Raw genomic sequence first — 23,940 nt, 5'->3', positions numbered from 1 at the left:
TAGGGACACTCAGGAGAGAAGAGATTCTTCGCGTATTTGTAAATTATCCTTTAACAATTCAATTTCAACTCTGGCCAAGACTCCTAGTAAGCGAGAAAACGCGCACGAAGCAAGTGCCCTGCCCGCACCAACTCGCTGGGAGGTCAAATATTTGGCGTTGTCTAAGCGAGGCGGTGTGGTTTTCAGTCGGTAGAAGCAAAATGCTTTGACCACTGAAGGGGCCGGTGGATTAACGGACCAAGTTTCACAATATGTTGAGCTTACGCGGCTAATACACGCGGAAAGAGCGAGATCCGTGACGTCACGCTAACGGTTATATACAAAAGAATTTGGCGCGAAATCTAAATACGAAACCTTGACCTTCGTGTTGACATAATGTACTACCTACGACGGCGAAGTTAAAGACATTTCAAAGAATGGCTCCAGTATGGTTTGTTTCACTCAGTGTCCCTCTACATGAGCTCCGCAGCCGTACAGTGTGTTTTGTAATGGTATCCTGCATGGTTCTGGCGCGTTGTAAAGCCCCCGAGATTGACTTTCGTAAACTTCTTCATAGACGATAGTTATAGCGCGAGAACAGAGCGACGACAAAGAGACAAGAAGGACACGAAGGACACGTCCTTCTTGTCTTTGTCGTCGTTCTGTTCTCGCGCTATAACTATCGTCATTTCATGCCAACTACAGCCCAAGATGCCACACTTCTTCATAGACGCAGCTTAGGCACTGCTGAGTAGCTGTGCGATGTCGCCGCCTCAATGAGCTTTCAGACGGCGTGAGACAGCTATTTCCGCGAACGGCGCCCGAGGTGGCGAGGCGACTGCGTCGAAGCGCGCTGGTTGTGCCAAGGTCGCTTGTGTCCTCTGCAAAACATATTCCTCTCTCCCCCCGCCTCTACTCTCGGAACGCTCGCTGTCTGTCCCTGAAGCCCTAACCGCTTGGACGCGATCTCCTAGCGACAGCGACAAGCGGCAGCGACAAACTTGCGCCGCCGCGACAACCGCTTGTCGGCGACAAAGTGTCATCGTTGCTTGAATGGAAACTATCGCGTGCATGCCCATAGATTGCGAATAGAAGAAGTTTAAAAGTTGGTCGACGATGGCATGCCAAGTTTATCACTGTCTTGTGTGACATAAGGAAGCCACAAAAGCATTCCACGGCCTTCTTTCTATAGTTTGGTGTATCAAATACCGGCAGATTCCTTCTACTGGACGCCCTCGCATCCTCTCCTTCTCATACGCGTTTCTGCTAGCCTATATCATTCAAATGTTGTGTCCCGTATACCGTGGTACAATACCGAACCCATCGTACCGTTTAGGTTCACTACTGTACCATGATCCACATCTGTCGAAATGCACCATGGAAGTGCCGGTGCATACTCAACGGGTGCGTCGCAACTCAAGGAAGCCCTCGTACTGTTCTGTACCGTACGGTTCTTTCTTGTGCCTTTCTATAAGTACACTTTAAAGGACCCCATGCTGTCATATTTGATTCGGAACTGTCCCGAATAAGGAACCACTCTTGTAAAGCGGATTGCGCGCAATACACGAGTGAGGCGCAATATATACAGGGTGTCCCACATAACTTGAACCAAGAATTTGGAAGTGAAAAGCACTTAGGAGGCGAATTGAACCAAACGCATACTACTCGCACTAGCCCGTAGGTAGTCAGGTTATTTTTTTATTTCTTCCCATACTAATTAATTAATTCTTGATTACCTTATTTTTAATTATGGGCTAAAGACCCATAATATGAAAAATGAGGTGTAGAGCACTTTCAGAAACCACCGACTAAATTGTTTCCTGTGCGATACGTCTCGCGCTGTTATTTTTTCCACGTTGTAAAAAAAGCCCGCGAAAGGTGAAAAGAAGCCGTGTGACGGACCGCAATCGAGCGCACTGCTATAGTGCTGCTATAGGCTTTCTTTACAACGCGGAAAAAAATAACAGCGCTAGACGTACTGTACAGGAAACAATTTTGTCGATGGTTTCTGAAAGTGATCTACATCTCAGTGTTCATATTTTGGGCTTCCAGTCAATATAAAAAGAATCATTAAAAATTAATAATTAATTAGTATGGGGAGAAATAAAAAAATAGCCTGAGTACCTACATGCTAGTGCAAATAGTACGCGTTTGATTCTATTCGCCGGTGAAGTGTCTTTCATTTTCAAATTCTTGGCTCAAGTTATGTGGGACACCCTGTATAGCCCGAGATGTATACCATGTTGTAAAACCGGCGCCGCGTAGGCAGTGCCCGCTGGCCGGCCGAGCGGTTAAAATGAGCCCTCTCGTTGCAGCGCTCTCCACCGAAACGTAGTTTGTTGTTCGCCGTGCGTTATTTATTTCCCGTCTCGCCTCCTGACTCCGTCTTCAAATTGATGAGTGACCCCTTGCTGCGTGCTATTTTTTTTTCCTCGCTGCGCAAATGCACTCTCTCTCTCTCTGCTCTCTCGGCGTTTGACCGAGGTGACGCATACTGGCCATATAACACCTTGTTGGCCCCGTTGGTCATTGCATTGGGAAAGTATACGTATTCGTCCAAAAAACGAACACAGGAAACGGTGAAGAATGCATGAACGCGGCTGATTCGCTCGCTCGCTGGATTCCGTGCCGACCGGCTGTGCCCTTGCGATCTCCGACGACAGTGCAGCTCTGGCCGACTGGATTAGCCCATGCCATATCTCCTGTTGCCGACAAGAGCTCTCGCCAGTGGTGCCCCGTCCTCGGACTCCTGCGACCGTGTTCCATCTTTCCTGTCTTCTCTTTACCTCCGTCGTCGCTCGCTGTCCCCGCACCTCGCTCTCTGCTTTCTCTCCTTCACCTTTTCATCCTAACCTTTAAATCCCTTCTCTACCCCCATCCTTTCGTGAGCTACTGTTGAGGTGACCTCCCCCTGAGAGACAGTTACGGGGCTGACTTTTCTCTTTTTTTTTCATTCAAAATCACTCCCCCACCCCCCACCGCTTCCCCCCTGATAAACGTGCGTTTTTTCGTGCCCCGTGGAAATTATGAGAAGGGTGTTGTGGTATAACACGTTGTTGGGCTATTTGAGGAAATCTCGTATCGAGCCGACAATGAACGAAAACGGTGTGGTGGCCGGCATCCGGGCCTCTCGCTTTATTACAGTCGGACGACGACGGAAATGCGTGCTGCTGGCAGAGCGCCGCCGTGAAAAGCTTCAGAATTTTGCGGGCGACGCTTTCTTTCTTTGAGAAAGGCAGTGCACCGTGTCATCGTTCTCGTCGTCGCCCGCAGCAGTCGCGGTGTCGCCGACGAGGTCCGCGAGAAACTGTCGCCGAAAGCACGTATACGATCGCGACGCATATGTCGCGCGCCGAAGGACTCCCCGTGCAGTGACACTTGCGCCTTTGACGCGTGTACCTCCGCTTGGTGTCACGTTATTTCGCTGCCCTTTTCCCTGTATACATATACGATCTTTCTTTTGACTCATTTTTTTTTTTTCGTTGCACCGTGCCAGTGACGTCCATGTCTAGAATATCGAGGTCATTGAAATGCCGTCCCGCAGTCCTTCTCGCTCACCCGTCGCGTTTGCGTACGAGTGACAGGCTTCGATGCGTGCTTTTTTTTTTTATCCAATGTTAACTTGACACGATGCTCCTTCGATGAAGTTATTACGCGTTGTAAGGTGGATAGTGCGTGCTCCCGAGTCAGCGCCAAAGGGCAACGGTATAGACCCTTTCGTACACTCGGGACGAACGTAAACTGTATACCCACTGCCCCTCCGCGGTGGTCTAGTGGCTTAGTATACTCGGCTGCTGACCCGCAAATCGCGGGATCGAATTCCGGCTGCGGCGGCGGCTGCATTTTCGATAGAGGCAGAAATGTTGTAGGCCCGTGTGCTCAGATTTGGGTGCACGTTATAGAACCCCAGGTGGTCGAAATTTCCGGAGCCCTCCACTACGGCGTTTCTCGTAATCATATGGTGGCTGTGGGACGTTAAACCCCACATATCTGATCTCAACTGTATACCCACTGAAGTGAAAAAGATAAAAAAAAAGGAACGATGCAAGCTCTGGTGTGAGCTCGAATTCATGAGCAGGTTTTTTGGCCACATAGATGGATGAGTAGATGAACTTCAATTAGATGAAAAAAAAAAAAAGATTGCTCTGTGTGTTTCAAAGTCTGACAAAACGCCAGACGTCCCGCTTGCCGTCCTTTTCCTAATGTATGCATATTATCACGTCGATGTTCGGTAGAGTGAGATAATCATTCTGTCATAGACTGTCAACATATTGATAACAAATTCGCGTAGCTGCTGTTCTCTCGGCATTTGCTTGCCAGATATCATTCTGTCATAGACGGTCAACATATTGATAACAGATTCGCGTAGCTGCTGTTCTCTCGGCATTTGCTTGCCAGATGTGCGTTTGCGAGAATCACAAGACATTGATGATTGATTTGTGGGGTTTAACGTCCCAAAAGAGAATCACAAAACAGACTTCTGTTGCGTGGACACATATCGACGCGCGAACGTGCGCCCGCGTAGCTGTTTGTGTTCGCCAGTGTCTGCCTTGATCTCTCGATGAGCGAGGCGGCATGCTTCGTAGACGCCTATTCCAAGGACGCCCCCTTTTCTCTTAGCCGTTGTTACACCCCGGCGATTGCATTCCAGGACGCGTCCCATTTCCCGCTACGCTTTAGACGAGGTGTATACAGGGTGTTTCAAGAAATGTGTCCAGCATTGTTTAAAAAAAAAAGCAGCAAAAAAAACTCAATTTGCTAGCTGTCTTCACAGTTGCTTTCTCTGTAGCGGCAAGTATCTTAATAGGGTTTTTTACTTATTTCTTACTTATTTCTCTTATTTACTTATTTACTTATTCTCTAACGGAGGTCCCCCCGACAGTTTTCTAACTTCGGGACCTCCTCTGTACTGTAAAATTTTATTCACGTAATGTATGCATTCCTGAAATAAAGTTTGATTGATTGATTGACATCATTTGGAACGATAAGGAGGAAAGTTGAATAGTTAACTTTTTTAATTAGTGGAGTTACGCAGTTAAGTCAAATGAGAGAATTGAATTCCTTGACGCGAAGAACCCATTGTCGCTTTGAGATTTCGGAAAAGCGGTGTCTAGTAATTAATGCCTACGAATTAATGAAACTCTAAATTCTTAACTATACGAGAACTGCGGGAAAAAGAGACAAGAAACAGAGCAGGCACACACACACACACTGCGCTTATGTGTGTGTGTTCCTTCTCTGTTTCTTGTCCTTTTTTTCGGTCAGTTTTTTGTAGTTATGAATTACCAACTCGCCCAACGTGTTGAGCCCTCCTAAATTCTGCGACACAACGCAAACCAAAGGAACGACGAGTGCAACAAGCAGACGACTATACGACTACGTCTCTGTTCAAAAAAACAGTGGTTACAGGGGCGCAGTTCTTCCCCGGTCGTTAACGTATGTGCGTCATGCGTGCTGTAATTGCGAGCCCAGCCCACACATCCACTCAACGAAGACGGTTGATGGTTAATATCGAAATGCGCTCTCATTTTCAGCTGCGCTCTTTCACGTTTCGGTTTCGCCGCAGAATTGCGCAGGATTTCGTTAATTCGCAGTCATTTGTAGATGCCGCTTTTTTTCCCAAAATGTCAAAGCGGCAATCGGTTCTTCGCACGAGGGACTTTAATTCTCCCATTTGACTTAACTACATGTAACTCCACTTATTAAAAAAGTTAATTAAGCGTTTCTGTTCCAAACAATGTCTTCAACCCTCTGAAGAGGCCTGCCGCTACAGAAAAAGCAACTGTGAAGAAGACAGCGAGTAAATGGCGTCTTTTGCTGATTTTCGAACAACATTGGACACATTTCTGAAAGTCGAATGCGTGCAGCGGATTTGTGGCGGCAATGCCCGCTTCGCGTGGCGTCACGTGAAGCACGACTGTAGTGAAATCGCGCGCACCCAGCACGACCACTCGAGCTCCTGCATGTTCGAGCGATGAAACTGACACGGACAAAGGAAGAAAGGAATATACGACGGCACAATAAACGTGTGTTAGGTGTTGCCAACATAACACGCGCGGAGAAGAAGCGAATGCGTTCTTCGCATTTGTATTCAAGGGTCATTCGCCCCCTGCAGGAGCTGGCAGTTCTCCCGCTCCGGGGGGAGTGGTGGCCGAACTGCCAGCTTCCTTCCGTGGATGAGCGAGATTTCGGATCGTCTCGCGGTATAGTGCGGAACCACCGCTACGACGTCATATCGCATGTCGTTTCTTTTTTATTCCGAGTTGTTAAAAACCAATGAACCAATCAATCGATCAGCCACCGGGTCGGCTCGCCGGGTATAGGCGATGGTGAGAGCTCTGTGGGGAAAAGGTGAGCCCGGGGCGCGCTTCCCAGACGGCCCGGCGATCCCTGGCTCGAGGCGCGCTTTCACCAGTGTGTTATACGCGCCGTCACATATATACACACTAAACCGATTTTGACCCTTAAGGGTGTCAAAAAGAGTGCGACACCCTAAGCGCACCCTTTGAGCACCCTATTCGCGTCTCAGCACCCTACAAGCGGAACCTAAAGGGTGAACCCTTTACACCCTTTAAAATTTTTGCTCTGCACCCTTTTCTTAAGGGTGCTGAGCTCTGCACCCTTTCTCAGCACCCTTTTTTAAACACCCAATAGGGAGCAAAGGGAAGCTCATTTACACCCTTAAGGGTGAGATTTGGTTAAGTGTGTAGGTGTGACGCAAGGCCACGCACCGCCGAAAGGTCGCTATCTTTGAGGCGCGACAGGCAAAGAGGAGAAGTTGGTATAGCTCTTTGGTGAAGCTGCCGCGCACGAAGACGCATGGGCAGGGATGAACGCGAGGACAAACGAGCGTTTCTTCTTTGCACGTGCGTCTCTTTGCGTGCGCTGCAACTGCCTCGCTTCTGAATCTCACGCTCTCTTTGGTCCTCATTTACGTTCAACGAAATAACAAGTCACTTCTATCTGTCAAGAAGGCTATCCCCTCTCCCAAGTCCTACCTTGTGCAGGGGCGCAGGCAGTCGTCGTCGTCACCTCCGTGCAACAGGCATCACCCGACTTTGACCGCTGGATTCGTGGACCTCCCCGCCGGGTTTTTTTTTTTGTTGTTGTTGACTCCATACACGAAGGAAACCTGCATGTGTATATTTGAATCAACATTAGTACGGCTAAAAGCAGACTTTCGAAAAAAAAAAAAAAGCCGCCGCCGTGGCTTGCGTCGAACCCGGGTCTGTCGTGTCGAGTTTCATAGTGGTTTAGCACTGTACTTGAAAAAAAAAATGCAAGGAGAGTGGCTTATTTAGGGTGTTATATGCACCTGCTTCTCGGCCAGTCATCACCCTCAGTGGGTGCGGGCCATTGTCTACTGCTCCCAGGGATCCCGCAAGGTGGCGAAATGATTCAGAAATGGAATTATGATATCGCACAGAAATCTTAGCAGCTTTTTTTTTTTCTGATGAAACCGTGCTGATTTCCTCGTGGGTTCACGCCACAAAGTTGTGGCAGTTTTTTTTTTTTCCCAAGAACATTGTATCACTACTGCCGAGGCCTCTTATCGGCGAGGGGAAAGGGAAACCACCACGGCGTCGATCGAGTGCGTTCGCGACCGCATCTGGGCCTCCTACGTCCAGGGCAGCAGCTGAAAAACGGACGAGCTTCGAGAGTCGCCCCTGTCCGCGCCGTCGCTATGGTCGCGTCGCGCAAGGACCTGAACCGACCACGGCGAGCGCTGTCGTCCTTACCACTGCCATCAGCAGCAGCAGCAGCAGCAGCACGCACGGGACCGCGGCCGGTGAACCGTGGATTCCGCCCTTGGTGCTTCGCGACCCGGGCAGGAGACGCTGCGGAGACCAGCCATGGAGCGTCAGGAGAGCGCCACGCTCCTCCGCTTGGCCAACCTGGCCGCCGAGGGCGTCAGGGACATCGTCGCGTCCACTAGTCGCTTGTTCATAGGTGCGACGCGACATCTGCCATCGCTCCCTCCGCCATCCCTCATGTTATTAAGATGCTGGGCATGCAAGCACAGACTCCAGAAAGCGTCGCGAACGAACGACTAACAAGACGCCGCCGGGACGTATTTCTCGCGTCCGTGGTTTACAAGGCCCGCATTCCGATCTTCACCCCTATTCCTTTGCGTGGGAGTTGGGGTGTCGTACTGTGCATGCGCGTCCACGCAGTGGTAGACACGCGCACCCCGCGGCCATATTCGTCGATTTCACACGTCTGCGCGGATGGCAACAGCTGTTTTGCCGTCGCGTACGCGAACCCGCTGCCGCCGGCTTTGACGTCGTATTGCGGCGCCGCGAGCTTGGGCGTCTGCGCTTAACGAAAAAAAAAAGAAGAAGAAACCGCTGTGCTACGCGGAAGCTTTGCCACCGTGAAGTGCGAGGCGCCCGCCGCCTTGATGTGCCTACGTCGATGCCAGCTGGCGTGCGGTGAACTTTTGGATGCGTCCGGCCGGCACGCCCTGGCAACACCGGCGGCAAAGTTCCTTTCTCTCCGCTTCCTGCCCTTACGCTAGTGTTTGCTGCCCTTGGTGTTGCTGCCCGCTCCCCTCCTAGTTCTTTCGTGACCTTTAGCCCGTTCTAGTCCTATCCTGTCTCTTCCTTTCTCCCTGGCCTAGCGGCTCGGTGACGCTCTTGGCGATGAGAGGCGCCACGTAATTAGTCTCCTCCTTTTCTCACCTGCTCTGTTACTGTACCATATCTATGTCGTGACAGTGGAGGTAGCGAGTGTCATGTCTTACTTGTCCCCTTTGGGCTCATTAGAAGTGCTCAACTTTGACTTCAAGGCGTGATAACCCATCACCACCAAGTGCAGCTTCAACCCTATTGAACTTCGACTCCGGCACTGTTTTTATACCTGCAAAGTCGCAGCTGTGTTCACGTGTGCATCAGTCCTCCTTCCATTGGCAGCTCAAATGCACTAATCAGTGCAGTGTCGTGGCTCTGTCCAGGCTTGCGAATGCAACTTGTAAAGATTATTGCAGGAAATGGTGTCTAAATAAGCCGTCCACTTTCGCCCACCAAACCCAATCAGCAGAGCATTGTAGTTGCCATGAATGGTTGTCAAGATGCTCATGCATTTCTTTATGACTTTTAATTAAGATGATAATGTGGTGCAGCATAGGTGGAAGAACCTGAGGATCTAAAACAGTGCAACTTCTTACTTGTACAGGTGTCAATCCGATTAGAATGATGAGGAAAAAGTAAGGAAGGAAAAATGATATATGAGCAGAGTGTGATCTGAATTTGAAAATATACTGCGATTTACAACAATTTGAAATATGATGAATAATATTTCCACATGCCTTCAGGACTAATATCCTAAACCTGCATTAACCATAGTTGTGTGACGAATTACTTACAGCCAGTTTCTTGTTTTGCTGGATTTATAAACTCGCAAAGTTTTCACTATAATAGCTAAATGATATAATTGAGTTATAGATGTCAAGATTGGCATGTAGCATTGAGGAATCTCCTACTACAGAAAACTAACTTTGCCATAAAAGCTTTTAGGTCCACTGTAAACTAGAATTTTTTCAATGAAGCCATGGTGCTTGAAAACAAGACATGCACTTCTGTGTTGTAGCGATTTTTGATTTAGTCAACGTTCCTAAACAGTTTGCCCAAAAGTCCATACTTCAATTTCTTCATTAATCTTGGTCACTGCCATATCTTGCAGTGGCTGTGGGAACTGCCACAAAGAATGATGGAAACGGCCACAATAGAAAGTTTCTTCTCATAGTACTGCAAAGGTGCAGCGTGAATAAAACAAAACGAGATGTAAACAATCTCGTCAAGAGCACTTAAGATGAGCTTGCCACCACTATTCTCTCACTGTGCCATTATTGTCATTTTCTCTGGCAACAGTCCAGTGCAGGCTGCAATGACAGCCGTGACTGGATTTGACGTCAATAGTGCCTGCTCAAAGTGGGGGTGCGAGAGTTGCATATTGTCGTCTATAACAAGGAATCCCTTGCGGTACCTTTGCAGGCGAGCAACAGCAGCAGCAAGGGGGCGTGGTGGCTGGTGCCGGCGCTGGCGCGAAAGGTGGCAATGCCACGTATGGCAGGCTCGTGACACAGGACCTGCTGGCAGCCATGGCCACAGACGCGCAACACATGTCCTACAAGTTCAGGGACTCTAGCCAGGCACCCTTGCGGAAGCTGAGCGTCGACCTCATCAAGACCTACAAGCACATCAACGAGGTGGTTCTCTGGACTTATCACGTTTCAAAACCTCTTCTTATTATGGTTTTAAAAGTTATCAGTAACAAAGCGAATGTCCCATTCAATCTGCATAGTGGAAGGGTTGCGCTTTTGAAGACAGTGGCAGCAACAAACATGTGCTTAACTTTACCACTACCCTTGCAACTTACCACTGTGCAGTTTTAACTTACCCACGAAGCTGCACTCTTATTTGATTCATCTTCTAACACGATAGTTATAAAGACGTCATTTTGCAGAAATTGCGGTGTTGGCGTTGTTGGTTGTGGGTGAAAAATTGGTGTTGTCTGTGAGCAATATTATAAAATAGATGCAAATAAATAATTGAAATGCTTGGTCCAGGTGAGAATAACCCAGTTCACCACGACATCGTACCTGTGCTTGAAAGTGTGTCGTAAAAAAAAACAGTGCAAGAATGTTATGTAGTGGAATATGTTTTTTTGACGTATGTAATATTCTGTGGCAGAATCGCAGAACCGCTCCAGTTGTCAGAACATGTGAAGAACGAGTAGTTGGTTTCAAAGTGTGCTGATGTGCGTGGCACCTTACGGACGTATAGTGGGTACTTCGTCAAATTGCAAATGGAAGAATTAGGGCATGGTGGGCACTTTACAACTTTACATCCTAAAGGTGTAAAAATTTAAAACGGCCAGCAATTTTAAACACATACTTTTCTTTTGTTTTGCGGAATGGTGGAAAGCGATCTGCACAGTGCTTCGGTCACATGATCACAATAACTCTTGAAGGTGAAGCTCTAGTATCTTTCAACTTTTTAAACAAGCAGCATAGATACGAACGCATTCCTGACATCTTTTCGTTACACCTTTGCGTAAATTGTGTACATTCAGGCAAAAAAATTGAAACAAGTTTCATTTCCACAGCAATAACATAGACATAAAACAGGAACTTCTGTAGTAGTGCAAACTCATGGGTTAGGTATTGCAGTAATTTACACTCCATGAAGGTCTTTTGCAAAGAAACTGTTTAATTATTCCTAATGTGCCACAATAGTGTTTTTTTTTTTTTTTTTTTTGAGAATGCATCACAATGTGCTGCTCAGTGATGTCAATATTTTGCAAGTGCTAGGACGTGAATGCAGTTCAGTATTGCGAGAAAAGTTGCTTATTATCTGAGAACGCTTCGAAACCTGTTTAATTTTTTATCCATTTCTTGCTCCATCTGACATAAAAAATTATTTTCTTGTTTGTTGTATTGCTAACCGTGTTGGAGCAGATTTCTGAAATCTTGACGTTTCTGTATCTTCACATGTTTCCTACTAATTGCTTTCATTTGCCTGTTAAACACAGGCAACCATGGCACATTTTTATGGTGGTACGCCATGCTCAGCCTGTGGGTATGGTCTGCCCACATAGCAGTGAAGTGTTCAGTGATGTTTTTGCAAATGACTGTCGCAACTTGAAAACATGTTTGACAACCTGCTATGTTTGTGGAGATTTGTCAAGTTGGTCTCGTCTTCTAAAGCACGCTTCGTATTGTCTCGTTGCAACCCGTGCCCACAGGTCTACTATGCCAAGAAGAAGCGGCGAGCGCAGCAACCCCAGGGAGATGACCAGAGCCACAAGAAAGAGCGAAAGCTGTACAATGAGGGCTTCGATGATGATAACCACGACTACATCATCCGCAATGGGGAGCGATTCTTGGACCGTTACGAGATTGATTCGCTCATCGGCAAGGGCTCCTTCGGTCAGGTGAGAACCCGGCTCAAGTCTTTGCCCCGTTTTGTTTACAGCTCCTGAGGAAGGCCAGGCCACTAATCGAAATGGTTGAGGAACGAACCAATATTTAATTGCTCAGTTGTGGAAGCCATTCATTGTTTAGTCTCTTTAACAATTAAATACTATTGTGTGCATGTGCATCTATGTATGTGTGCGTGTGTGCACACACGCACTCACACACACACACAAGTGTGTGAAAAAGGCTGTGGTAGGTTAAATGCCCTAATTGCAAAAGAATGGCTACCTGGGCTGATTGGTATTGCACTTCAAAAGAAATATACCTACTTAGTGCGTGGAACCTTTCCAAAAGGAAGTCGGATAGGACAGTGCACTCTGTCAAAGCTGACTTCTTTCTGAAATGTTCTGTGAGCTAAAAAGTATATATTTAAAATGCCTAAGTAGCCTATGTTAGAACTATGTTTTACTTTGTAATGATTGTCTTGCAGGTGGTGAAAGCATTTGACCGAGATGAAAATGTTTATGTGGCCATCAAGATCATCAAGAACAAGAAGCCGTTCCTAAACCAAGCTCAAATAGAGGTTAAATTGCTAGAGATGATGAATAACCATGAGAGCAATGGCACCTGCTGTCAGCTGGGCAAGGACAAAATAGGTGTGTGTCACTCTTACCTGTCAATTTTGACACTCTGAACTTTTTTTGTGAGTAATCTTGTTTCGTATACTGGACAGTGTTGAATGGATCTTTAATGCGGTCCAAGATCAGGAAATGTGAATGGGCTTCTTCTCCTCGCTTTCCAAAGTGCAATCAAACTCCGCTGGCGTTTTTACATTTGTATATGGTAGTTTGGTGTATATACCTTCAGTTGTACTTCCACTGTTTTTACAGTCATTATGGTCACTGTCCTCCCACAAAATCTAATGTGCATCCTGAATATTTAGCAGCTTACCCCACCCCCCTGTGGTTTTCTTTTTATAAACTGTTTCCAAGAAACATTCTGGGTGAACTGGTACTTATTCCAACAAGACACTTGAATACTGAATCGAAGCTAAACTGATTCAGATTGTATAGTATTAAAAACATTCACTGAATATATCACAGCATAATAAATTTTGAATGTGCACTGCACGATGCACTAATTCATAAAAACAACAATATTTTGCACTATTACAGTGCAAAATATAGGAAATTTCTCCTCACTTTAGATACTTTTCTTTTTGTGCTGAAAGACACAGCTCTTTATATGTTAATATATATGACCATAGTTGGGCCATTGCACTTGACTGTGTGTTGTTGAAGGACATATTGGTTACTTTTACTCTTTGTTCTGGCTTTTCTACAGCTTTCAAGTAGGACAGCTTTTTATGTCTCAGGCGGGGCTAACAAAAGGTTCTTCATGTGTTCACGAGGATGTGCAACAAAATTTCGATTGCGTGCTTGCTTAGAGCAAACCCAGTAATCGTGTATGGAAGGCTGTATAATTACATGTGCCGCAGCCCCTGCCTTTAGTGCAAAAGTGAATGCTGCCTGACGCACTCTTATTGTTTTATGATATGGAAACACACAAAAAAATAATAATAGGAAATAACATTTAACTCTAGAAACTGATTGTGCCAGTGTGCTATTGTGCAGGCAGGCATTTCTAAACTGAAGTGCAACAAAAAGTAGCATGAAAGAATGGGACGCATTCACGGAAGCTATTGGATATATTACGTACCAAATTGCTCCGTCTTTTATTTTACACAATGATGTTGCCTTGCCACATGTTAATGGGAGATTAAACGTATCCGTGTGTATGTCTTTGTTTCTCCTCCCATTTCCTCCCCCTCCTGGCCTGCGTTCCTGGTGCGGTACTTCCATTGGCGAACTACTTGCAGTCAAGTTAAAGGGCCACTTCATGTGGCGCAACCATCTCTGTCTGGTGTTTGAGCTTCTCTCGTACAACCTGTACGACCTGCTTCGAAACACCAACTTCAGCGGGGTGTCACTGAATCTGACGCGCAAGTTTGCCCAGCAGATGTGCACGGCACTGGTGTTTCTCTCCAGTCCGGAACTGAGCATCATCCACTGTGACCTCAAGCCAGAGAACATTTTGTTGTGCAATCCCAAACGGAGTGCCATCAAGATAGTGGATTTTGGCAGTTCCTGCCAGCTGGGGCAGCGCATCTACCAGTACATTCAGAGCCGCTTTTACCGGTCGCCCGAGGTCCTCCTCGGCATACCTTACGACATGGCCATCGACATGTGGAGTCTAGGCTGCATCCTGGTAGAAATGCACACGGGCGAGCCGCTCTTCAGTGGGGCCAACGAGGTCAGTGCTTATTATCTCCGCACTATTGTTAGCCTTGCTTTTCATTTTTACAGCAAAACTGTTTTAGGCTACCCGGTGTCGTTGTGGTGACAGTGGCTGCAGCAGTAGTGATCCCGTTGGTCATGTTATCGAAGGGGGAGTGAAAAAAAAATGATGATGATGATAATGCTTCTCTTCAAATAAATAAAGCAGTGATAGTGATGCTGGGAATTAGGTCGTCACTCATAGTGGAAAATACCATCAAGCAATTTGCACTTTTGTTCATTACATTAATTGAAGACTTGAATAAATTGTAATGAACACGCACTTACAAGTTTGCTGTCAAAGATTTCACGCTGTGGGACTGGCTGAATTTTTTTCTTCATTTTCTGACTTGTGCACGCGGGTTTCAGGGCAGCATGTGTATGTGCAGTGCTGAACAGCGAGAGTGACATGCGTGCTGTAGTCGATCTATGTCGGTGAATCGCCATTGTAGCCAGTACAACCTCCTTGTCTCTCACAAAAGGATCTTAGTGGGGCATGTAGGTCTGATATGATGCAGGCAGAGAGCAGACCATAAAGAGCACAAAAATTAAGGCAGTGTGTATCTGTGCAAATGTGACACCAGTCACCTATCTGTGTAAATGTGACAGTGATCTGAACTGCTGCTGAACCACAGTGTTGTGAAAAAATAAACAAAGCATGGAGAGGTAAATTTGTCAATCATACCGTATATACTCGTGTAAGGGCCGCCCTCGTGTAAGGGCCGCACCCCAACTTTGAAAGCGGATATTTCGAAAAAAAAAAAAAACAAAAGTTCAAAATGTCCCGCCAGAAAAGTGTAGTTAGTTCATTTACAGCCAGATGGCGCTGCACGCTTTTCCGCTTTTATTCTACTTCCGCCGACGCGCCGACCACGCTGTTGACAGCGCGCCGCCATATTTGCCTTGTGCGGCCTCTTTGTTGGCATCGTTCCTAGCATCGTGTCGATACGTTGGCAGCGCGACTTCAGATCGGTGTCGTCGGTGTCACTTTGTTGGTTGTAGTGAACCCTGCAGAAGCCAGCGCACGTGACGGACGATGGGCCGGCATCTGAGATCATTCACTGCAGCATTTAAGCTGCAAGTGATTGACTATGCCGAGGAGCACGGGAAGCGGGAAGCTGGACGAAAGTACGACGTCGATGAGAAGCGCGTGCGTTACTGGATGAATCAGAAAGATGCCCTCGCCGCTACTAACAGGAGCCGAAAGGCGTTTCGCGGGAAAAAGTGCAAGTACCCGCAACTCGAAAGCGAGCTCGTCAACTACGTCGTCGACACACGAAGGGACGGCTACGCCGTATCGACTGACATGATACGCGTCAAAGCCCTCAGCATCGCTCGCCACATGGAAATACCCCCGGCACAATTCAAGGCAAGTCGGGGCTGGGCTACGCGGTTTATGAACCGTAACCAGCTTTCTATTCGGCGCCGAACGACGATTTGCCAAAAACTGCCGCGCGAGTACGAAGACCACGTCATTAAGTTTCATCGCTTCGTGAATGCTCTCAGGAGGGAGCATGAATACGACCTGTCCCAAATTGGGAATGCGGACCAGACACCTGTGTGGTTCGATGCACCGGAAAGCACCACAGTGGATTTAAAAGGTGCGAAAAGTGTGTCTGTGCGCACGACTGGTGCAGAACGCCAAAGGTGCACTGTGATGTTGTGCATCACGGCAGACGGCAGGAGGCTTCCGCCGTACGTCGTATTTAAAAGGAAGACTCTCCCAAAAGAGAAGTTCCCTCAGGGAATCGTCGTACGTGCGCAAGAGAAGGGCTGGATGTCCGAGGAACTGGTCGTTGACTGGATTAAGACCGTCTGGGCAAACAGACCTGGAGGGCTGTTACAACGGAAAGCCCTCCTTGTTTTGGACAGCTTTAGGGGCCACTTGACCGACCGCGTCAAGAACCGAGTTGCCGCAACTCGTACGGACTTGGCCGTCATTCCCGGTGGCCTGACGAGTGTGCTGCAGCCGCTCGACGTATGCGTCAACAGACCATTCAAAGTGGAATTTCGCCGATGTTACTCTGAATGGATGGCTGGAGGCGTCCACGAGAAGACCCCTACAGGACGGCTGAAGCGGGCGTCGCTCCAACAGGTGTGTGAATGGATTTTGAATGCGTGGCGTGCCATGTCAGTAGAAGTAGTTGCTAAAAGCTTCAAGGTAACGGGAATTTCGAACTCCATGAACGGCACCGAAGATGACCGTCTCTGGGAAGACGCGGACGCCGAGGCGAGCTCCTCCGAGAACGAGGACAGCGAAATGGAATCCGAATAAAAACATTTCTGGCATGTCATTTGTGACTCTTGCACTCTGCTACTGTTGCATAAACAGTACAGACCTTTGGCCTGTACTGCCTGTACTAAATCGGCCTGATTCGTGTAAGGGCCGCACCTAGCAAAATTTTCGAAAAAAAAGTGCGGCCCTTACACGAGTATATACGGTAACAGTTGCTGTCTTTTTAGGTTGTGCTATTTTCTTTGCACTGTTTTATTATCAATCCAAGTTTTCTCCTTTTGTTTATGCATGCGATCTGTGCATGTAGAATGAACTACATTGTGTTGTAGAATGTGGTGTCACTTACGGCCCCACTCACAATATTTTAACGTAATGTTGCGCATCTGCCAGTATACTTGGGCTTCGCACAGTTTTCTTGTAATAAGATTGTGCTTTACTTCATTAGTGTTGAAAAGGGGGTCGCCTCTGTTGGAGTAGGTTACTGCTTTGTCCTGTTTCACTAAATACCTGCAACTTAGTGCTCCTTTTGCTGCAACGGTTGGCGCAGGTGGACCAGATGAACAAAATAGTGGAAGTCCTTGGGATTCCCCCGAAGTCTCTACTGGACAAGGCCCACAAGGCGCGCAAGTACTTTGAGAAGCTACCGGACGGCAGCTACGTGCTCAGAAAGACTAAGGACGGCAAGAAGGTGCGCTATGAGCCATGCTTTTTCCATTTAACAGCTGCATTTGTTTTTTTTTCTTTTTTTTTATAATGTGCAGCTGTTTTTATGTTGTGTTGCAAGCTGCCATTGCATTGAAAGAACTCTACTTGAGAAATTCTAAACCTGTTCAGACTGATAAAGTACTGATTTAATGCTATCTTTGCTAGTTTTTGGTTAGTAGGTCGAATATTGCAAGAAAAACCGAATCAGAAATTTTGAATTTTTCGTAGGGGACTTCAGTGCCGGTATGCTAATGACGTCACGTTGTAGTCCGCCTCGGTTGAACAGTGGTTAAGGTGCTCGGCTGCTGACGCAAAGGTCATGGGTCCGATCCTGGCTGCAGCGGTCGCATTTCGGTCGAATCGAAATGGTAGAGGCCCATGTACTGTATGATATCCGTGCACATTTCAGAACGCCATATGGTCAAAATTTCTGGAGCTTTCCACTACAGTGCCTCTTTAATCATGTTGCGGTTTTATAACACAAAAGCCCAGATATTGTTATTATCATTGTCACATCATAAATTTAGGAGTACTGCAACACCTATTCAAGGAGGCTTGCTGCTCGGGCTAGTTGGTTGTCTGCTCTGCCAGTGTGTATCAGCACGGCACATATAAGGAAGAGGACACAAAATACACTTAGATCTATTCACAAACGCTTATTTGAGACCACCAGTTTCACTTAGCGCATCTAAGAAGTCTTTACCGCAGTGAATGCATGGAAGCCTCAGTTGGGATGGCGATTTATGCCGCTGTTGGTGACACTAAGAGAATTTTTGCTAGAGTTGTTGCAGAGTATCTCTGAGTACCTTGTACTTGTTTTTTTTTTATCATAACCACAATAGCCTTCTATGACAAATGTTTTATGGGAGGTTTAAATCAATCTAAGTATATGTTTGTTGTGCCATTTTTACCCTTACAGCTGAGCAAATTAAGCAAAAAAAGCTTTGTGTTAATTAACAGGAATTCAGGATGGCTACTATAGATTATCGAAAGGAGTTGTATTCTTACCTCATGTCTCTTTCATGGGCAAACATTCTCTCCCAAACAGTACCGTCCTCCGGGTACGCGGCGACTGCACGAGGTGCTTGGTGTGGAGACTGGAGGACCCGGTGGCCGGCGCTTGGCTGAGCCGGGTCACTCCGTTGCCGACTACCTCAAGTTCCGCGACCTGGTGCTTCGCATGCTTGACTACGACCCTAAGGTAAGCTGATGAGCACTTGGATGATCGGGTAATTTGTGGAATAAGGGCAAAATGTGAAAAACGTAGAACTGTGCGTCAAGTTTTCTTTGTTTTAAGTGCGGAGCACTTCAGAGACCTGGGTTGTTGTATGCTGTTGTACGCTATTGTTGCTTGGTGTGACGCAGACAAAACGACGAATAACATAGGCATCTGTAGCATATTTAGCACGTGCTTGGGCCAGGGAGATGTCTCCTTCCGGTTGCTCCTTGAGCGTCTTGATGATGAAAAGTGTGAAGCACATTAGAAACTTGGGTTGTCTTGTGCTGCAATCGCTTGGTGCAGCACAAGCATAACCACACATGAAAATGGCAAAACAAAAGGAGGAAGTAGAAAGAAAAAAAAAACACATAATGGGAGAGGAATAATGAAATAATAAAAAATGAAGAGGAAAACGACAGAAAAAAACAACTGCAAAATTGAAAAAAGAAACTGAGAGGTGAAAGGAAAGAGAAACGAATGCGGATGCCCAACGTAGCACTTTCAGGCTTGGAACCTTTAGTGCGAAGCTGCCTTAATTTTTCTTTTCTATAACTACTGACCAATTGTGAAAAAACAAAACTTTTCTATAACTACTGACCAATTGTGATAAAACACGCCAAGTTTATGTATGTTTCTGTGTCGATTTCATGTATGTTATTGTTGTTCTAGCATTAGTACTTTTCTATAATATTTTTCATGCACCGTTTCGGTAGCAGTATTTTTTCTAAAGGGAGAGAGTCATGTAGTGAATTAGCATATCACAATAATCTGAAATCGGAACTCTATGACAGCAAGAATGTATCTTCTAAGCCTATTTGTATAATAGGTAGAGTATGCCAATCATTTGCGAGGGAGCCCAGATGAATTGGGCAGTAATGACAGGGGATCTAAGCAAAGTCCTTGAGGAAATGCGAAGAGACAAAGACCACTCGCGAGGATAAAGTAACATCAGATCTGCGCTAAAAGGGTGGACAGATTGTGCTAGAAAAACTGGCCACCCTGTTTATGAAATGTGAGTGTACCAGAATCTCTGAAGAATGCTAGCATCATGTTAATCCGTAAGAAAGGGGACAACAGTACTTAAAAAATCAGTTGGATCAGCTTTTCTGTTTGTGCCCAAGTTACAAATCTATACAATTACAGCCTTCTTCAACCAAAGGACCAAGTTTGATTTCCTTCAGTCGACCCAACACTTTACATATATACACTATCAATGAGGATATAGAGGAATGTGCCGAGTATGACTAGCCCTTGTATAGCCTTCATGATATGTGAAAGCATTGAGTTGGTGAACATCTCTGCAGTCATGAAGGCATGAAGGAATCGGGGCGTAAAAGTGCTGTATGTAAGAATAGTACTGGAACGAATCAACAGTAACTCCACAATCACCATAGCATTCCTTGAAGAGACACTAAGGGGCAAAACGGTTTTTTGTGTATTAGTAAAGTACAATCTCACAATCCCAAAAACATCACTCTTATTGAGACATGACGCTTGGTAAGCAAGGAAACGTGAAAATTCTGGTCAAGACACCGCCTTGACATAGTAAATTTTGAAGGTCTGTTCTGGGGGTCCTACATGTCTTCTACTTGATAAAAATGAAATATCGTCATCTGTGGGTGCCATAGACCTAGCATATGAAGTTCTGAAAAATTTCGAGCCAACGTCGGGAAAATGCAAAAAATACGTTTCGAAATTTGTTATGTCATGCACAGAGATGTTTGGGCGAAATTTAAATGAAACTTTGCTCTGATTTTCTCTGCGAATAATGAACTCGTGATAGTGAAAACTGTTGAATTAGAGTTGTCAGAGTGCAGTTTATAAATCTAAACCAAGTCATTGTTTCTCTTTAGTGTCCCTTTGAAGAAAGCACCCAAATTCCGTTAAAGGAAGGTGCAAGGAAGGGAGATACAGTCAATGCGATGATAATGCCATGTTCCATTTCCCAAGTTTTTGTTATCGTCCCAAAACACCACACGATTCTCAGCGCAAACCGCGCCTGCAGTTTTCGAGAAGGTTCCGGACTGTAGTAGATCATTTCGATAAGATCACGCCCACTGTGCGAACGGCACAGATTGTTCTGGAACCTACGCTACCGGCAGCGATAACGCTAGAACATTCGACGGCAAGAGTATAAATGCCGACGCGCTTCGCCGCTAGTCAGTTGTTGATCGAAGGCCGGCGCTCCGTTCACCGCTATCGGTCCGAGACTGCTATCTGTGCAAGACTACTGCTGTAATTGGACTTTCCGTTTACCGGGCACAGGTTCGCCCAAATAAACAGTTAAATCCCAACACGAAGTCTCCTGTCTTCGGCCACGTCACGACCCCGTGACAATATTTGCTGCATGCTTACGGTAGTTTTGTTGAGTTTTAGGTGGGGAACAGTTAGGGATAAAAGTTCATGGAGAATACCATAGTAACCTGCATTTCACTGATTGATGCTGCTTTATCGCCAAGTAACACAGGGGAAGAATTTCTAATTATGATTACTGAATCGGAAGGGAAAGCAGTGGGTATGTCCAAAAATCAATATGCAGGAAACTGAAGTATATTTCAACAGGCTTGGAAGAGAAAAACACTTTATGATAGGCAGCGAGGGACTGCTGGGAGTGGTGAAGTGTGTCTATTTAGGACAGGCAATAACGGCAGGACTGAAACATGAGGCTGAAGCAACTAGAAGAATAAGAGTGAAGTGGAACGCATTCAGCAAGCATTCTCAATTCATGAATGTTAATTCACCACTGTGCACCAAAAGAAAAGTATATAATGGCCATATCTTACTAGTACTTAGCTAAAAAAACAAAAGCTAAAGGCTTAAAAAAAATTGACGTAGCAAAGTGATGGATAGAACTATCACCGGCGTAACGTGGAGGCACAAGAAGAGAGCGACAGTGGGTCTGTGAACAAAAGGGTTTTAAAGACATCTTAGTCGAAATGAAGAAGAAATGGACAGGGCATATGGCGAGAAAGAAAGATAACCGCTTATCATTCAGTGTGATTGCAAGAGAAGGCAAGCATGTGGAGGGGAAGCAAAAAGTGAAAGGGGCAGATAAAATTATGGAGTTTGCAGAGATAACCTAGCCACAGCAAGTGCAAGACTGGTTGAATTTGTGAAACACTGAAGTCAGGCTGCTGCTGCTGCTGCTGATGATGATGATTATGATGCAGTGCTAGCACACTGTAATTGGCTACTTACTAAGTTGTTGCATGTATGCATTGCTATTTTTTTTCAGGGACGCATCACGCCACATCATGCACTGCAGCACTCATTTTTTCGGCGCACCGCGGATGAAGGCACCAATACATCAACATCACCAGCCGCAATCGAAGGGAGCTCGTCGGCCGCTGCATCCTGTCTCATGCTGATGCCAACACAGCCAGTGTCTCTCAACAATGGAACCTCTTCCGCATCCTCCTCATCAGCATCCTCGGGCGGCAGCTCCTGTGAGTGTAATGAAATTCCCATTTCATTTTTATTTCATTGTACCCTCCGGGGCCAGAGGCATTAGCGTTGGTGGGGTAAAAGCACACACACGAAAAAGAGAGAGAGAGAAAGGAACAGGAGTAGTAATCCACTTGAGGCATTTTTTTCTCTTGCATTCATGCTTTTTACGGCAGACAGATCTCTTGAGTAAATGAAAAGGCCTGTTTATGGAGACACCTGTTTTTTGAGCAAATGAAAGACCTGTTTATGAAGACGGGAACAAACACTTCCCCGATTTAACTATCGCCCATCTCACTAACATGCATCCCTTGCAAGCTGCTTGAACACATCGTCGCTTCCCATATACAGACATCTTGAGTCCTTTTTTTTTTTTTTTTTTGTAAATCAACATGGTTTTCGGAAAGCATTATTGCGAGATATCCAACTATTGGAATTTACGTTGGGTTTACGTAATGGTATGAATAATAGTAAAATCATTGATTGCATCTTTGTCTCGACTTTGCGAAAGCATCCGACAGATTTGCCCACTGTGGTCTAATAGCTTAACTATAGGCACTTAGACTCAACTAATCAACATTATCTTGGCTTCGGAATTTTTTATATCGACAGCAGTTCACATTTGTCAATAACTCCACCTCATCCTAGTACCTCCCAAAATGGCATGCTTTCATCCGATGTTTATTTTACTGCAAAAACCTGATAATTCACTTTATATTGGGAGAGAATGATGCAGTCCGCCAGTATGCCTAATGATGCATATAGTAATTATTGATTTGAGAAAAGATGTGAGCTGCATTGTGGATGCAGCTATGTGTTATATTTTTTCTCGAAAATGATGCTATTAGTTTGGTTGGTAAGCATCGGTGCTTTAGTTGTGTTAGAAATTGTGTAACATGGCTGTCTGTTCCTGGTCGTTCCGCTTACATTACCCATCCAAGCAAAACAATGTTCAATTGGATCACTGTGTTGGCTTTGTGCTACATTGGAGCATTCTTCATTGCATCGTACCTACCTCATCGAATTACTAACAGCATGTCGTTTGGGTGCGCCTTTCCTGCAGCAGCCTCTTCGTCGGGCAGTCGAACCCGTTCGGACCCCACATCATTGCTGCAGCACCCATCGCTTCACTGCGTGATGGTCCCTTCCAAGGCCGTAGCAGCAGTCGCAGCAGCAGCGGCAGTCGGCTCGTCATCTTCAGAGGCTCGATGCAGTCGCGGTATGGTTCGGCTGGCGGCCGAGCCACAATTGCAGCCACAGCCAGTGCAGCAGCAGCGCCTCAGCCCCATGGATACTTTGGGCTATCACCATGGCTACGGGGCCCCGTACGGGAGGGTGCCTGAAGACGAGGACTCGCACATGGGCCTCTGCCACGACTCAGCACCCGTTGTCTCTCATTGATGCGTCCCTCGCCTAGGAGAGAGGAGAGAAGAGGCCACACTCCCCGACCATCGCTACTACCGCCAGGAGGGGGGCTGCTGCTTCTAATAACGCCGGACGATTTGGGCATTGTTAAAAGCGGGGTGATGATGCTGTGGCAGGAGGAGCATGCAGTCTTCTTTCGAAGCCTTGTAGCGGACATGTGGCTGCCTTTGTACTGACACAACGAATAGCAATGCTGCACGCGACTTGGGCCTTGTGCTAGAGCATGTTTTAAATTCGATAAGAAGTCATTTTTCATAATGGTATGCGATTAAGAAGAAAGACACTGGAAGAGACCATCTAGTGTACAATGCACTTTTCTTTTGTTTAATGGCAATGGTTTGTTTTGTGCTTCGTAAAGAGTTGCAACACCTTTGAATGCTACTCATGCAATCTTGAGGCTGTCTTTCAAAAAGCAGCAAATTAGGTGGCAAGTGGGCTCCTGGTCGTAGCTGTCTTGCAGATTTTGGCACAGCCGCTCGGCAGCAGCATTCGCCGTGGTGGTGGTACAAAGGACGCCAAGCTCATTTCGTGCGATGTGGCAGCGAAAGAAGATTACGTGCCTAGCAAACAAGCAACGACTAATAATTTTGACTCTGGAGCACCTGTGGTGGGTCCCTTTTTGCGGACTTGACCTGAAAATTCCTTGCATGTCCACAAGCTGTGAGGGTGTTCTCTAAAA

At 46.3% G+C, this 23,940-nt stretch overlaps 1 protein-coding gene across 8 annotated transcripts in view; it reads left to right on the top strand.

The window, feature by feature from the left end:
* The window catches only part of mnb (minibrain), a 110,961-nt gene extending 87,288 nt beyond the window's left edge, over positions 1-23,673 (top strand). For 4 of the 8 annotated variants that reach the window (XM_037422550.2, XM_075892328.1, XM_037422547.2 and 1 more), the window contains 8 exons: positions 9,972-10,189; positions 11,725-11,913; positions 12,387-12,552; positions 13,776-14,209; positions 17,016-17,156; positions 18,222-18,374; positions 21,628-21,838; positions 22,900-23,673. In XM_037422550.2, the coding sequence (XP_037278447.1) occupies positions 9,972-10,189; positions 11,725-11,913; positions 12,387-12,552; positions 13,776-14,209; positions 17,016-17,156; positions 18,222-18,374; positions 21,628-21,838; positions 22,900-23,237 (1,850 nt within the window). In that variant the 3' untranslated portion in view covers positions 23,238-23,673. Of the gene's footprint in view, positions 1-7,753; positions 7,930-9,971; positions 10,190-11,724; positions 11,914-12,386; positions 12,553-13,775; positions 14,210-17,015; positions 17,157-18,221; positions 18,375-21,627; positions 21,839-22,899 lie in introns of those variants that run through there. The other 4 variants (XM_075892326.1, XM_037422551.2, XM_037422548.2 and 1 more) reach the window with 4 other exon arrangements.
* Positions 23,674-23,940: the final 267 nt, after the last annotated feature.

The sequence above is a fragment of the Rhipicephalus microplus genome, chromosome 4 (genome assembly GCF_043290135.1).
Source record: "Rhipicephalus microplus isolate Deutch F79 chromosome 4, USDA_Rmic, whole genome shotgun sequence".
Taxonomy (NCBI): Eukaryota; Metazoa; Arthropoda; class Arachnida; order Ixodida; family Ixodidae; genus Rhipicephalus; species Rhipicephalus microplus.
Note: the sequence above shows the minus strand (reverse complement) of the source record. Positions and strands in the feature narration are given on the sequence as shown.